Source organism: Ptychodera flava, chromosome 16, assembly GCF_041260155.1.
Source record: "Ptychodera flava strain L36383 chromosome 16, AS_Pfla_20210202, whole genome shotgun sequence".
NCBI lineage: Eukaryota > Metazoa > Hemichordata > Enteropneusta > Ptychoderidae > Ptychodera > Ptychodera flava.
Genome location: NC_091943.1, coordinates 8,709,475 through 8,726,475, shown reverse-complemented (window position 1 = coordinate 8,726,475; position 17,001 = coordinate 8,709,475). Strand labels below are relative to the sequence as shown.

Below are 17,001 nucleotides of genomic sequence, written 5' to 3'. Positions count from 1 at the left end.
TTGTACATATGTCGTTCGGTAAAGTATTATGTCACTTTTACAAATGTTAAACATAGCGGCAACCAGAATACTTTAAAATGAAAAGATAACTCTGTGATATCCCTTCAGCCCTCAAACACAACGGTCAGTATTTTTGATGCAACCTAAATTTAACCTGAATTGCTTACATATTTTCCCTGACCCGGATGAAAACAGCCGAAAACCGGATTCTGTTTTTGTTTGTGTTTAATAATTTATAGATCTACACTTCAAAATAAAATCTATCTTGCTAAATTGCTCCACTACAATCATGAAACTAAACAAACAAAATTTCCCCTTGCAGTAATTTCTTCAGAATACAAATCATGTGATAATCGGATAGCATTATATAAAGACGCGACGAGACCAATGCTCCTCACAAGGAAGGAAGCTTTCCGACAAATCGCATCATCTTGCATCTTCTGTCTTTGAATGGGTAGCATTTCCTGCAGAATCTTCAACAGAGTCGTAAGGTAAGAATTTTCTTGACTGTTCAAGAGTATCTATACCAGTTCAAGAATATCTATACACAAACCAATCACTTTAGGAAACTCGTCCATCTGTCTTGAAGGCATATTTATTTCCCTTTGTGAATTTTTTCATTTTAAGTTTCCACTTCCTACTACAGCAGAACAATCAATTGTAGTTGCATTTCTCGCGAAAATAATATGGGAGAAATGCTTTGTCACAGTCAATATGCATTCAAACTGATTACAGTATTTCTGTACAATGCCATATGTGGTTATGATAAATTACACCGATCAAATGCTGTAATAATAATTATTGTTATAAAACTGTCATGAGTGCAGCTTCTTATCCTTCGATAAGCTGCGTCTACGTTATTTCCAAAGCAGTCCCTTTTATGCCAACAAACAGAAGAGCGGACATTTCCCCTTCGATAGAATTAAGTATAGCATGGAAGTTTTGGCATCGCCGCCAATAACTTCTTGGGCCAAAATATCGTAGCGGCCATTTTTATTTACTGGTATCCGTTGCTGATTTTTGACAGCTGATAATTTCAGTCAAATATGTTGATAACATTAAATTTTGAAAATGTCTCAGATTTACTATCTTTTAAACTTGGAAACAAAGAATGAACAGAAAAATCACACTTAAATCATTCAAATATTTTGACTTGAATTGATACGAAGAAGACGTTGCTGAAACATAAGTCCATTTTAATGGCCAATCAACCTCGTATACCTTGCCTACAAATCTTGCATCTTCCAGTGTTTTATTTTATCCCGTTCTATACTTGAAACACCCGTACAATCTTGAGTCCACGGCTATATTCTATTTCCATACATCGAAAAGCAGTTGGTAGGTGCAGCTACAGCGAAACGTTAGGGTCAGACCTGGTGGTCCCTAGACGCGATATTTTATTTATTTCCGCTGTGAGATAATCGACGAATAAAATGTGCGAGATGTGTTCTTCCTAAAAGTTCGCCCTGTCGAAGTTTTGTGCCTTTGCCCTAGCTAAGAGCTATGACAATGTGCACAAACCGTATTTTGCACCTCGGGAAAAGCCCTGGTAGTGACAATGGCATAGGGTTTTCGTTGTATGAGCTTGATTTTTGGCGGAAATATTTGATTTTTCCCAATAGTGAGACTATAGTGAGGCGTTACGTTGGTGATCGTAAAGGGGTTGTGAAGCACATACTACCCCACGTGGCAAAGCACGTCATTGTACACAACCGGCTATTGACCTAGTAATATGCCATGACTGCATTGAACTTCGAGTTACTTGAACTTCGAGAGCAATTAATAAGCTTCGACAGTTTTCTGTGTCAACATACTATTGTGGCGCACAATTTTCCTCAGTGTTTGTTCCAAAGTTTCTAGTTCTACTCACTTGGGGATTTTGAAAAATACAATATTCGGTTAATTGTTGTCTGACACGTAAGAGGTACATGCATCAATGTGTTATTTTTACACCGCATTTCAATTCTGATATGCATTAATGTGTGAAAAATAGTAAATATCATACTCACTGACGCGACGTCAACAAACAGGAAGTTTCGATGTGTTTTAGAGGGACATTTTTATCAATAAACTGAACAATAAAACTGAAATGTTGTCACAAGTCAACGGTAATTGTCTGACCTGTACTGTTCACACTGCTCAATGAGTCAAATGTACATGTCACGCCAGTCCTGGGCTTGCCCATGGGCAATGATCGTTCATTAAAAAAGTTCGTTCACTTGTTCTTGTCTTTTACCATTTACTAACAAGGTATTTCATGTTGCCTTTGAACGGTTCAACCATTGCAGAGTAAAAAAGGCATTATGATTTTTGCTCTCACAATATGAATAGTGTATTTTGATGGTTATTCGGTATTTCATTTAATGTAAACAAGTATCAAATCCATGAAGGATGATTTCACTACACCGGGCACATGGTGAACTCATAATACTGTCACGAAGGCACTTTTCGGCTATGTGTAAATTACGACAGCCCCACTCGGTCCATGCTTCTGTGCGCTTGCTTATGTGAATCTTTGTTGGAAAGTATGTTTAGCCACAGGCTTTCAATGTTTGTGACCTCCAATGTACGTTGTCAAGTGCAAGTTTTGAGATTTGAGTTATTCATTTTATGCGCTTGTTTTCATGAATCGTAATCTCAGCATTGCAGTATCATGACATCATCTGCAAATATAAAACAATATAGTTTTTAGCTTACTGAACCAGAAGACTATCGTCCAACAATGCAAAAACATATTTTTATCAAGAACAGCGTACGCGGTTCTACCTGGTGGACAACTTGAACTTACACCTTATTCAATATATTTGCTATTGCCAGTAAAAATGGTGATTATGAGACGTGCAATTATTAAAATGAGTGCATGCACTCGATGAAAATGCTTACAAGGATGACAACATTCTAAGTTTGAAAATTCTTCAAGTCAAAGTCTTTACAGCGTTGTGATTTCGGCAGAGCAGAAATTCGATGAGTCACCCTCATGTTCAGTTTAGCATAGTCTTGCCTATCTGAGTGCATTGTTTTGATGACAGTGGTGGTGATGATGATATGTTATTATTATGACTATGATAATGATGATTATTATTACATGTATTATTATTACATGTATTATTATTGTTGTTGTTGTTGTTGTTGTTGTTGTTGTTCATTCGCATCGTGTATTTATCTATTCAACAGGCCGTGTTAGACCTCAGAAGCTCACTGACTATGCCATCCTACAGAAAAGAGGAGGCGTTTTCGCCAACAAAGCGTTTGAAGCAGGTACGCATTTACTATACAGGTTGTGAATAGCAAAGTGGCCCGAAATAGAAACATGTCATAAATAACAAAGTTTCATGTTCAGAACTTCATTTTCAACTAAATAATGACATATTCAATTAATACCCGCCAATGGGGAATGTGCCTCGGACTCTTAATTCTGACACAACGTTTATCATTTTGAAATTGTAGTAGAATGTATATATTCAGAATTTTTTATCAAATGAATTAAAATTTAGATTTGACACAGACAGACGACCACTTTCAATTTCCAGTACATACGTATGTACTTACACACAAAAACATAGATACATGGATATAAGCTTACATAGTTACATCGATACATAGCTACATACATGTATTACATACATACATACATACATACATACATACATACATACATACATACATACATACATACATACACGCATACATACATACATACGGACATTTTCATTTCTCTTTTCCATATTTTGAAATTTAGGATAAAGATGCGTTGGTGCATGATTCGAACTTCAATGAATATTCCCAAACATCAGCTTATCAAACTGAAACATTTGGCTTCCCAATCGCTGTCACTGGCATCGGTAAGTTTTTATGATAAGTATTTTTGTTGTCATGTTTTTACACCTATTGGATATCTGTTTTTAAGCCTCTCATGACTCTTAGATACAGAATTTTATTTCATTGAGTCATTGCAAAATCAAGTAGTTTCCTACATACTTTAAATATTTGAATTGTCATTTTAAGAGACAGTATTCCTTTATTTTCAATTTCAAACAATACATGAAACGCGGTGAACTCAGTGGTTTCTTTGACTTACGCAACATTTGAAAAATATAGATATTTACCCTATTGCATAATGTACACTAATTTGCTAAATCAACATCCTTGTACAACAATCCTGTTCTATTCTTAGGTTCTTAGCAGCTTAAAAAGAACAAGTTCGTAGTTTATGGATATGGCTTTCTGCTTTACATAAGTTAAAGAATATCGCTGAGTATATAAGCTGTTCCAATCGATAAAACCGTTTGTTATGCAATTTGAGGACCAGTCATCACAAACGTTTTTCTCTTCAAGAACTCTATAACACTTTTACACCATACGTAGAGATGAAAACTATCTTCCTATTTTTACATTCTGAGCATCTGTCATCTTGTGGCAGCTTCCATGTGAGGAGATATTTATCTCTTTGGCGATGTATTTAGGGGCATTGTAGCAGTTTGTTGTCTTTTATTTCTTAATTTCATTTGTTTGTACGGAGTTCTAGTTCTCAGCATATCAAAGATATTTTCCTCTAAAAACAATTTATTTTGAAGACATATCTTTTTGTAAACGACATAATTTTATGCTGTTTAGGTTGTCGAATGCCTGGAGGAGTCAATTCGCCTGAAAGTTTCTGGGAAGTAATCAGTGAAGGCCGAGACACAGTCACTGAAATACCAAAGGAGAGATGGAACATCAACGAATTCTATGATGCTGACCAATCAAAATCGGGCAAGATGGTGACCAGAAGAGCAGGGTTTGTAGATGATGTGGATCAGTTCGATCACGGCTTCTTCAAGATATCGCCCAGAGAGGCAGCATCTATGGATCCACAACAAAGACTGCTACTGGAGGTGGTAGAAGAAGCCTTTGAAGATGCTGGTATTGATCCAGATACATTGAAAACTGACTGCGGTGTGTTTGTTGGAATTGGAATGATGGACTATGGCATGAGTAATGTCGATGCCTATCACATGAATCCCTACACAATAACAGGCAATGCACACAGTGTTGCTGCCAATCGCATTTCATATGCATTTAATCTTCAAGGCCCTAGCTATGCTGTCGATACAGCCTGTGCTGCATCAATGACAGCCATGCATCTTGCCTGCACTCATCTCTGGAATAAAGAATGTAAGGTTGCAGTTGTCAGTGGCTGTAACAGTCTTCTTATTCCAGAGGTAACCGTTGGTTTCAGTGCACTTGGGGTGTTGTCTCCAGAAGGCCGCTGCTGTCCATTTTCAGATGAAGCAAAAGGCTATGTCCGAAGTGAAGGTTGGGGTTCTCTCATCTTGAAACCACTGTCAAAGGCAGTTGAAGATGGTGATCATATCTACTCAGTCATTAGAGGAAGTGCGATTGCTGCAAATGGTTTCTGTGGAAGTCTTACAATGCCCCTGCAGGCAGCTCAAGAGTACGTTATGCATGAAGCCTATGACAGATTTAATCTGTCTATGTCTTCAGTTGATTATGTGGAGGCCCATGGTACTGGCACACCTGTAGGTGATCCTATAGAAGCACGTGCCATCGGAAATGCATTTGGACCACACATTGAAGCGCCACTTAAAATTGGATCGGTTAAAAGCAACTTTGCTCACAATGAATGTGCAGCTGGTATAACAGCAACCATTAAGGCATCTCTCATGCTAGCCAATCGTACACTCTGTCCTACTATCAACCACAAGAGACCCAATCCGGCCATTGATCTGGAACAATTGAAGCTACAAATACAGACAACAAAACAGCCATTCCTTCCGAACAAGAAATACCGATTTGGAGTGAACAGCTTTGGCTTTGCAGGAGCAGTTGCTCATTTGGTTATTGAAGAGCCACCAAATACCAATAAAGAGCCAAGCCATGTTTGTGGATGGAAATTTGGCTCTGATGATGAAGGTGAAGAGTTGCTGATACCATTGTCGGCAAAATCAAAGGAGGCAGTGGATGATCTTGCAAGAAAATGGTTATCATTCCAACATGAAGATGATGCCCTTGGCATCATTGCCTGGCAGGCAACACGAAAGAAGCATCATGAATCTCGAATGGCAATCACAGCTAAGTCAGGTGAAGAATTCAGACAAAGCTTAGAGGCATACCTACATGGTGCATCTGTAGAATCAGTCATAACTGGTACAGTCAATGGAAGTAGAACACCAAGCATATGTTTTGTCTTTCCTGGCCAAGGACAACAATGGGGATTGATGGGGAGAAATTTATACGCCACTGAGGAAGTATTCCGTGAAGTTATCAACCAATGTGATGCAATTTTTAAGGAACTCAGTGGGTGGTCACTTCTTGATGATGCAGGTTTATTAAATGGAATGTCATCATCAAAAACAAGAACAAATCTCCCTGTCAACTCTGAAAACATTGTAGATGAAATGGAAGTTTCCCAGCCAGTCATCCTGTTCTTTCAAATTGGTCTGTTCCACTTGGTGAAGCACTGGGGCATTAATCCAGCTGCTGTAGTTGGTCATAGTCTTGGTGAAGTTGCTGCTGCCTATGCTTGTGGTGGAATGACAATGGAAGAAGCGGTCACAGCCATTTACCATAGAAGCACACAGCAGGCGAAGCTGAAAGGCGCTGGAGGTATGGCTGCCCTGCGCCACTCAAATGAAGACACTGAAAAATTGTGTGAAAAGTATGAAAACTTGTATATTGCAGCCATTAATGCGCCAGGCTCAGTAACTATTGCAGGAGATATCAAAGAAATTGAAGAAATTACTACAAACAGTCCTCAACATGCCAAACAATTGAGGGTTCAGTGTGCCTTCCACACACCCTACATGGATCCTATTGAGAAAGACTTCCTTAGAGCAATGGATGGTGTGGTTAAAACAACGAAGAGGCGTGATTCTGTTCCATTTTATTCTACAGTAGATGGCAGCCAATACAATGGATCATTTGCAGGGTCATACTGGTGGAAAAACATCAGGAACAAGGTTTCTTTCAGTGAAGCTGTAATGAACATGATAAATGAAATTGAACCAGATGTCATTATCGAAATTGGTGCCTCAGCAACACTCTTGTCCTCTGTCAACAAGATAAGTAAAGAAACCAGCGGTTCAAAAAAGATTCTGACTGTTGGTCTTGGACAGCGGGGAAAGGACGATCGCCATTCATTGCTAAGAGCAGCCGGAACATTATATACCGCTGGTGTTGCCATTGACTGGAGTAACGTGACATACAACACAGCTAAGTGGGCGCCCATCCCAACATACCCATGGCAGCATCACACTCATTGGACTGAGCCAGAAGACAGAATAAAGCTTCGCCTTGGGCTGGAGGATAAAAGTTTCAAGGGCCAAAATGGAAACCTGTCTCTTGATGTTTTTCCATACTTAGCTGACCATGTTGTCGAGAACAAAGTCGTGTTCCCTGGTGCTGGCTACATCGAGTATAGTGTGGAGATGTTCTTTGGAGAAAATGAAAACCCAGCACTTAAAAACATGCGTTTTCTGCGAGCATTGATTTGGCCTCAAGATGACAGAACTGGTAGACCATCAAGAGAGACTATTCTCACCCAAGCTTCCAAGGAAGGTTCTTCCATCCACATCATGTGTGGCGAGACCCTGCACTACAAAGCAGAAATGGACACTCCTGCTTCCACTGATGAAATATACCAGTGCCTCCAAATAGCTAAAATCAAACAGCGATGTGAAGTCATGGTATCTGGCATTGAAATATATCAGAAGCTTGCCTCCATTGGTCTACAATATGGACCGAACTTTCAAGTAATTCAACAATTGATGCTTGGTGATGGGGAATCCATTGCTGTGATGAGAAATGCCTCTGATACCAAACAAAGGGTGCAGGCAACATTGTTAGATGGATGTTTTCAATTAGTGATAGCCTCGCTTGGTCAGTTTACCACAGCATATCTGCCCATCAAGTTGGATATGTTGCAGATGACTGTCCCGACACTACCATTAGATGAACAACTGATAGCATATGCAAAGGTTACTGACTGTGATAGTACATCAATAACTGGTGATGCGTTCCTCTGTACCAGCAATGGAAGAGTCTTGATGAAAGTTGCTGGACTGATGGCTAAGAGTCTACAGGATAGCAATTCTGGAGTGGACCTAGAATCATGTCTGTGCACAACAGAGTGGCAGTCAGTTAGATCATGTTTACCTCCTACCAATGACGTATGCACTGTTTTTGAGGAGGCAAGCCTCAGCGAACTCTTCCCATCAGACATGCACATCGTACAAAGAACAGAAGCTATAATGCCGACCATAAAGAAGATCTGTAAATCTTACATTAAGCACGGTCTTGATATGGTGGATGAAAGTAAAATTGGGGATAGAAATGAACGATACATCAAAAGGCTCAGAGCCATTGCAGATGATACGACAGTAGAAACACTTTCCATGGAAAATGTCCACAAAGCCATAGACGATGTTACAGTTATGATTCCAGAGATATCCCAAGAATTGAAGATGATAAAGACCTTGGGAGATGCCTTACCTGACACATTAAAAGACCCCGACATTGGTGTCTCACTACTGTTTGCACCAGACAGTCTGGCCCTGTACTTTGCTGATGCTCCTACAATTCGTCTGTTTTATAAAGCTGGTGCGGAAGCTATAGCAAGGGCTGTTGAGAAGACATTAACACAGAAGAAAGTGGTTAGAATCCTAGAAGTTGGAGGAAGAATGGGTGGACTGTCAAAATACATACTGAGCTTAATGAAAGAGAAAGTTGAGAGTAAGGAAGTCGAGTACATTTTCACAGACCTGAGTGCTTCATTCTTCTCTCATGCACAGCAATGCCTTGAAGAGTTTCCATCTGTAAAGTATAAGCAACTGGACATAGAGAAAGACATTGAATCTCAAGGATTCATCGCTGGCAGTGTTGACATCGTGGTTTGTTTAGATACACTTCATTCAGCAGTTGATGTGATTAATGGTCTCTACCACATGCAAAATCTCCTCTGTGAAGATGGCTGGCTATTCATGTATGAAGGCACAAACTCAAACTACATGTCTGAGTTAGTGTTTGGTTCCTTGCAACTCTGCTGGGTCTATGAAGACTTTAGGCAAGAATCATGCTGGTTGACACGTCAAGGATGGGAAGATGTTGTTAAGGGAAATGGTTTTAATGATGTTGTAAGTGTGTCTACACCCAATGAACTGATGCATAGTATTGTAATTGGTCGCAAAGTTGCAGAAAATGGACAGCATGCAAAAGAGGCAAAAGAAGACAAATATATGCTTCTTGGATGCGCCGATGAAACTGTAAAGAACTGCATCAGGAAATCAACAGGAAAGTCTTGCTCCATGGTGAACATGCCACGCATTGAAGATATCGAATCCTACTGCAAAGTCAAAGTAGCAGACATCATTTACTGGTGTGGAGAATGGGATGCTGATCTCCATTTCCTTCTTGCTTTACTTAAAGCAATGGATTGTCATGAGGAGAATATAAGAGCTGTTTACATCGTCACCCAAGGAACTCACAAACAGGAAGGCAATGTTTGGTCACATGCTGTCTTTGGTCTGGCAGGATCAGTGTGTAACCACATCAACTCAGGGTCTGTTTACTATGTCGACCTTGACTCCGAATCATCTCTGCAACAGAATGCACAGGTTTTATGTCGTATTCTGACTGATCCCAGTCAACCAGAAAGGGCGTTGGTCATCAAGGGAAATGAAGTTTTCTGTCAAAGAATCATCAATGCTGAAGCGCCGAATATCTCACCTAAAAATGTGAAGTACTGGCGTCTTGAGCAAAGCATTCACCATGATGGAAAGAGTACATCTCTTGATGACGTGGGATTTTGTGCTTTACAAAATCTGACACCTAAGCCGGGAAAAGTTGTTGTCAAGGTTCAAGCTGCAGCACTAAATTTCAAAGACGTAATGATGGCTCATGGTATGCTCGAAGGTTTAGAAGTGGATGAGACACGGTGTCGTTTTGGCCTAGAATGTTCTGGTGTAGTTGAAGAAGTTGGCGATGGTGTCGATCATCTAAGGGTTGGAGATGAAGTAATTGCTTTCACTAAGACAAGCTTTGCATCTCATGTCACCAGCGACGCACGTTTTGTAATTCCTAAACCAAAACATCTCAGCATGATGGACAGTGCAAGTATCACAGTCGCCTTCACCACAGCATATCATAGTTTGGTTGAAAGAGCAAACCTACAGGAAGGGGAAACAGTCCTGATACACTCTGCCTGTGGAGGTGTTGGTTTGTCTGCGATTCAGATTGCAAAGATGCAAGGAGCAATAGTCATGTGTACAGCTGGGACTGAAGAGAAGCGTGAGTACCTCAGGAAAGAATTGGGCATCAAGTATGTCACGGATTCCAGATCTGACAGGTTTTATCATGATGTCATGAAATGGACCAATGGTGAAGGTGTAAATGTTATCCTCAATTCGCTATATGGAAGACTGATGGAGAGAGGTTTAGCTTCATTGGCATCTGGAGGAAGATTCTGTGAAATTGGGAAACGGGATATACTGGAAAATTCTCAGCTTGACCTCAAAACTTTCTTGGAAAACAAGTCATTCCTGTCCTGTCAGATTGACATCAGACTTCGAAAAGACCGTAAAGGAATGCAACGTACGCTTGAAAAGGTTGTGCAACTTTTTGAAGATGGTAAGCTCAGTCCAATTCCTGTGAAAATGTACCACATTGCTGACTACTTGGAAGCATTTAGAATGATGGCCAAAGGACAACACATTGGTAAAGTGGTCTTCGATGTAGGTGATTACATCCCAGAGAAGTTCGATCTTCATGGTGACATATTCCATGAAAATGCAACGTACCTTGTAACTGGTGCTTTTGGTGGTGTTGGTCAAGCTCTTGTTCGCTGGATGCAAAAGATGGGAGCAAAACATCTGGTGATGGTATCAAGAAGTGGAGCTAAGTCAGCGTCTGCTCATCGCACACTAAAGTTCCTAAAACATAAAGGAGTTGAAGTTCATTCGTTTGCAGCCGATGTTTCAGAGTACAAGAATGTGAAACGAGTTCTAGACAACATAAGATCTGATCCTGGAATCCCACCATTGAGAGGTATCTTTCATCTTGCTGGAGTTATTGACGAAACTCTTCTGCCGGACTTGACACCAGAACAACTCGATTTTGTGCTACAATCAAAAGCAAAGAGTGCTCATCACTTACATAACTTGACAAAGAACGAAAATCTTGACATATTCTTCCTGATGTCATCAGTTTCAACTCTAAGGGGCCAGTCAGCACAACCAGCATACTGTGCAGCAAATTCTGTACTAGATGCACTTGCTGAATACAGACACACTTTGGGTTTGCCAGCTCTGTCACTACAGATGGGTGCAGTAAGAGGAGCAGGTCATCTGGAGAGTAGACCAGAAACAGCTAAGGTACTGGAAAGCCAGGGATGTTCAACACTGCACATCAATGAAATAATGGAGCTTCTCGGGAGTCTGCTAAATGGTTACAGCAAGCCAGTTGTGTGTTTTGCCTATCAGGTAAGTCATTTAGCCCACGCAATAATGTTAATCTCAAATGTAAAAAGTAGGAGTTAAAATTGTGCCTTAAATATGAATTGCATTTAGACGACGTTATAGAATAGGTTGTGGTTTACACCAATCACAAACTAAACAGTGAAAAATAAACATGTGCAACACTAATTGGATTGCTGTGCCTCATCAAGAAGAAAGTTAATTTCCACTAAAGGTGACCACACAAAGGTCGGAGAAAGATTAACATAAACATTGAAGGCATTTATTATAACCCTACGATGTCATAAATACGATATAACTATAAACCTGTTAATGAAGAGTGGCTTGTTTGTTTATTTTTCAAAAGGATTGGACCACAACGGCAAAATTTACACATAGAACTAACCTTAAGTTTCGCCATCTCATGGATGATGCTAGTCTGAACAAAGCTGATTGCCAACTTTCCCTTGAAGACTTGGAAAGCATGGTCAAACAGAAACTCGGCCAAATGATCTGTCAATCACCCGAAGACATTGATATCACCAAACCAATGATAGACTATGGCGTAGACTCCCTCATGGCCGTAGAGATGGTCACGTGGGCTTCAAAGGAACTCAATGTCGTCATATCACAGCTCGATATTTTGGGTGGTATAAGTACATCTGTATTACTTGAGAAGGCAGTCGAAAATACCGTCGTTCTTCCCCTAATGGAACACTGATATCTGCATGTGAACAATTTAGGCCATAATATTTTTATAAATACTGTTTCTAAACTTTCATTCGACTTTGATGAATCTTGCATATATATTCCTGAAACAGCCTAACAATACGATATTTATGTTTGACATATCAACAATTAAGAGAAATATCTCTCAGTTCAAATTTTGATTACACTATAAAAGAAATTCAAATTGCGACATAATCGTCGAGATATCACATGATGGTTACTTGTACTTTGTAACTTTATTAACTTGAAACTTACTCTTTGTGGATGGAAACATCTCAAGTCAATACCAAAGAGATCACCTGACAATAAGCAATATTTGTTATTAATCGTAATACTTCTATTTACAGTGGAACAATTGCACAGTTTCTCACTCAATATGTATGATCAAATGTGTACTCCTTTACATTGAATTTAGAACACTGTATTAACACAGGGATGCACAGATTACCTCATTGTGTAAATGCCACTATTGCCATATTTATACAAGTTTTATTATCTTATGGTGCTGTTTTGTCTGTTTTGTTTGTTTCAAAGTTCGCAAAAAATCTGTACCTTATAACCTAACTACCTTGAGGTTATTTCAAAAGTTTCCAATTAGTGTTATGCTTCACGAACGATATATATTCGCTTCTTCGAATCCACTACTGCTTAAATGAATCTCACTTTGTAATAATATGATTAATTACTATTTACTGGTTGTACTATATTTGGAGACTTTTCATTCATCAAATTAATTATTATTATTTTCCTCAGAGATTACATACTTAGTAGTGGATTTAAATATTAAGTGTTTCGGGAAGTAGTTGATTAGATCTTAATAGTTTACTTGGATGCACAAGCCAATAGCACAGTTTTGTTACGCATTGTAACATACGATGAAATTAACATGTAAGTGGTGCGTATACAACATGCATTGAAAAGTTTTATTGAGTATTCAGCATAGTTAATGCTACAAGTAGTATCGTTATATAAGATACGTTACGATTCAATGTATTTCTGCCATTGAAGTTTCCAATAGCATTTGATGACCTTTAGTCTACAGGATAACTTACAACTACTGTTACCATACCTAGACTAAGAAAACATATCAAACTGTCTTTCCTATCAATGCAACATACTTATTTTGAAACATCCACACGTGACCTGAAATGGTCACCCAGGGTAACACATACCTTTCTTTTATATATTCATTTGATTACTGATCACATATCAATTAAACATGTAAGTCATACATGATTGATGAATTACTTGATAAATATTGAATGTAAGATTTTTATAAAATGTACATTATTCCATTCATTGAATAAATAATGGTTTTTAAATGACCTACTATTCGACACAAAATTTGGCTATCAAGCATATTTTTCTTTCACATTCAAGAGAACGTAACCGTTTGCAGTGTTAAGCCGATTTCTTCGCAAAGATAAATGTTATGTCTACAGATATTAACTCCTAGTTCATTCATATCTCCGGAACAAGTGCTTTAAATATGAAACGAATTCGTTGAACATATTCTTTTCGGTTAATAAAACTGTAGTTGTCAATTCATTCGTATTATCCTTGCAATTTGTTTTGTAATGTATGTATGTATGTATGTATGTATGTATGTATGTATGTATGTATGTGTGTGTGTGTGTGTGTGTGTGTGTGTGTGTGTGTGTGTGTGTGTGTGTGTGTATGTATGTATGTATGTATGTATGTATGTATGTATGGTTCTTAAATACACACACACCGTTAACAAGCACAGTGTGCTCGTATTCCATCCGTCGTCAAACGTCATGCTGGAATTTTATTTCCTTCACAAGCATGAACAAAAGTGAAATTACCTGACATGACCAAAAAAAACCAAAGGCAAAAAGTCAAATGCCCTTTGGCGTGACGTATTTCCTTACGTAGTTTGCCTTAAAATTATTCAATGAAGGAAAACGTCAAACACTGTCTGATTAAGAAATGAAGGAGATGAACCACAAACTGTATCTGATACCTTTTGAAGTTGAGATTTAAAAACATTTAAGATATTTGTATGAGTCTTGAGTCTGCTCTTGCGGGACCATACATTGCTAATGTTGGCAAACATGCCTGCACAAATACTGGTGTGATCAATTTTAGGTTGCTATATTCGTAAAACAGCTGGCTCTGGTTTTTGACAATACATGATCTTTCACAGGCATGATTTTACCTCTGTAGTAGAGAAGTGTAGTCGTGGCTGTGTTACGATTGTAATTTTTAGGTAAAAGTATTACACGAGATATGTATAATTTTGTTGAACCCATGACGACTCGGAACATTCACTAGGCGGATGAACAATTTCACACGGTAAAACGTGGAGGGTCTTTCTTTTGTTTACTCAAGTATCATTACCGGTGTTTCTTTTATTAACTCAAGTATCATTGCCGATGTGTTAATTAACATACAATGCAACTACCGGTCAGTCAATTGAAAGAGACTGAAAAACAATCAACAACTTTACTTTTCATTAAATACGGACAAAAGATGTTTACTGACATTGACCATGATACTGGTACTCAAATGGACAATTAAGCTAAAACAATAAAGTGTGACACCGATATGGTTACGTCACTTTGGTAAACGCTTAATTGACTTTGGAATGAAACAATAGCTCATACATATATAATCAGATTCTGGCTCCACAAATCTTAACCATGTCATGTTAGTAACTATTATTTTTAGAAGTCGGCATTTGTCAAAAGAACATTATAAATATTAAAAAGCGTCGGTTGGTATGCCGAGTCAGCAGAGTAATTCTGAATATCTTAAAAACTTCCTTCCAATCAAGTATTTGGATTTTCATCTTTTATCAATCAAGTACTTTTCATACTTTCCAGCCAATGTGTACTTCCTGTGATGAATTTTACGTGTTCAGATACGCCTTTAAAATTGTCTATTTAATGTGAAGTTTTCATGTGTATAGGTAGATTTTCACATTTTCGGAGTATATCAGATTCTAGGAGACATTCGGCGACTTTCAAATACTTTTGGAGACTTTTGGAGGCTTTTGGACTCTAAACTTTAGACTCAAGACTTTGTTGGGAGGCTTAGACTTTTATCAGTCTAGGCTTCCCCTGGCCTCGTCAGCTTTTCGTTGGTCCGACCTGACAGCGTATCAGTAAACATCATCCAATTCGGTTTGTCTTTTAAATGTATGAATCCATTTGAAAAAGACAAATTCAATAGAGAAGGAATCGTATAACAAGACTGTGTACGCATATAATTGCTTTCATGACGCTGAGATCATCTTGTAATTTTCTTTGTTATGACATTTCAACACAAAAAATCTTGGTTATCGTTTTTCCTATTAAAATTAACGAAAATCTTGTAATTCTGCAACATAACACACTGTTGCGTCTATTGAAAATTGCAAACTGACAAGCTAACGGTGGACCATATCATATCCAGCCTTGAACCACCTCAATGACGTCACAAATGTTGCCCACACATGATGGTATTTAGGAAAATCGAAGGTTGACATGTTTCCTGACCAAGGAACTACGAATGATGAGAATACATGTATAAATGTTAGTGAAACAAGTGCGAATAATACGAAAAAAATTTATTGACCAATTGTATTCTTTGTTCGTTTTTCTTCTCCTTTTTCTTTTTCGTTCTTCTTTTTAGCTTGACGATTTTTGTGAATAAAGAAAACAATTTCCCACTGTTCTATGTCCGTGTGTCGTTATGCCTGAGGACCAGCTATCAAAACGTAAAACTGGGTGCTTTCCGTCTTTCTGACCTACGTGTGACAGCATTAATTATAAAAGGCTTTGTGCAATATTGCTCTGGCCGTACATCTATTCAAGGAGCTGAAGTTACTAAGTGTTAGTTTGCTTCGTTAGTTAGCTAGAAACAGCTTTTCACATGCATCAAAAAGGTACTTAAACGTCGGTGACTTTAGAGTTTATTTTTTGTACGACGTCTGTATGTACCAATAACTGGTATTCGGCAATCTATACTTCATGCCAGCTATCCCTTGAGCTTTCAAGAAACCATTGTCAATTCTAGCATTTAAATTATATTAAGCACATTAAAGATGAAACTCATTGTTTCCTGGTTCAGATATTTGATGTGGAAACCTGCCATAAACCTGTTAGGACACGTTTTTTTCCGGCTGAAGAATTAAAACAGCAACACACCTTTAAAACGTATTTTACTCAATAATTCTTTGAAATATAAATCACGGGTTTTTTACCAGGCGTTATTTATAACTTCGATATCAAATTCTTCGTATTTTAGTTTGGTTCCTTGTTAATAATTCAAAATCGTTGGTGATATGCCGTGTACTTCTCTTTCAATCTGAAGATATTTGTTTCGCTTTGCTGTACTAAGTTTGTCAAACTATTTGTAGAAATAGTTTACCGTTTGTTCTTTACCTTAACCCTACGGCACTGAAACTACTTTGCGTTTGTATTCGAAATTCATCTAACGTTATTGTTCATATAGTCACATTTATTACTTTAAGTTTTTCTTTTGCCTTTGCCTTCATCTAAGAGACTAATGGGGCAAAAGAATTATGGGGTGGTTCACATGTGTACAATTTCTAATATATAATACGCAAAAAAACCCAAGAAAACAAAAAAAAACCGTTACACTATATGTATTAAAGGCAGGGGGAGCCTATAAATACCCCTATCTCCCTGAGGATTCATAATCCAACATGAGTGGCACATGGTAACAACGTCAACGAATGCTCCCGAAAATCTGGATCTTTCAACAACCATGGTGTAAATTAAAGCACTGTTCCAACATATTACGTTTTGTGAATACTTGTGGCATCACCCTGTTGGCGAAATTCTCTCATTTTTTCCAT

At 38.3% G+C, this 17,001-nt stretch overlaps 1 protein-coding gene across 1 annotated transcript; it reads left to right on the top strand.

The window, feature by feature from the left end:
* Positions 1 to 396: 396 nt before the first annotated feature.
* On the top strand, positions 397 to 12,735 carry LOC139152726 (probable polyketide synthase 1). Its single transcript, XM_070726036.1, has 5 exons — positions 397 to 491; positions 3,175 to 3,258; positions 3,740 to 3,842; positions 4,615 to 11,474; positions 11,815 to 12,735. The coding sequence occupies exons 2-5, from the start codon at positions 3,205 to 3,207 to the stop codon at positions 12,166 to 12,168; spliced, it is 7,371 nt and encodes a 2,456-aa protein (XP_070582137.1). The 5' UTR covers positions 397 to 491; positions 3,175 to 3,204; the 3' UTR covers positions 12,169 to 12,735.
* Positions 12,736 to 17,001: the final 4,266 nt, after the last annotated feature.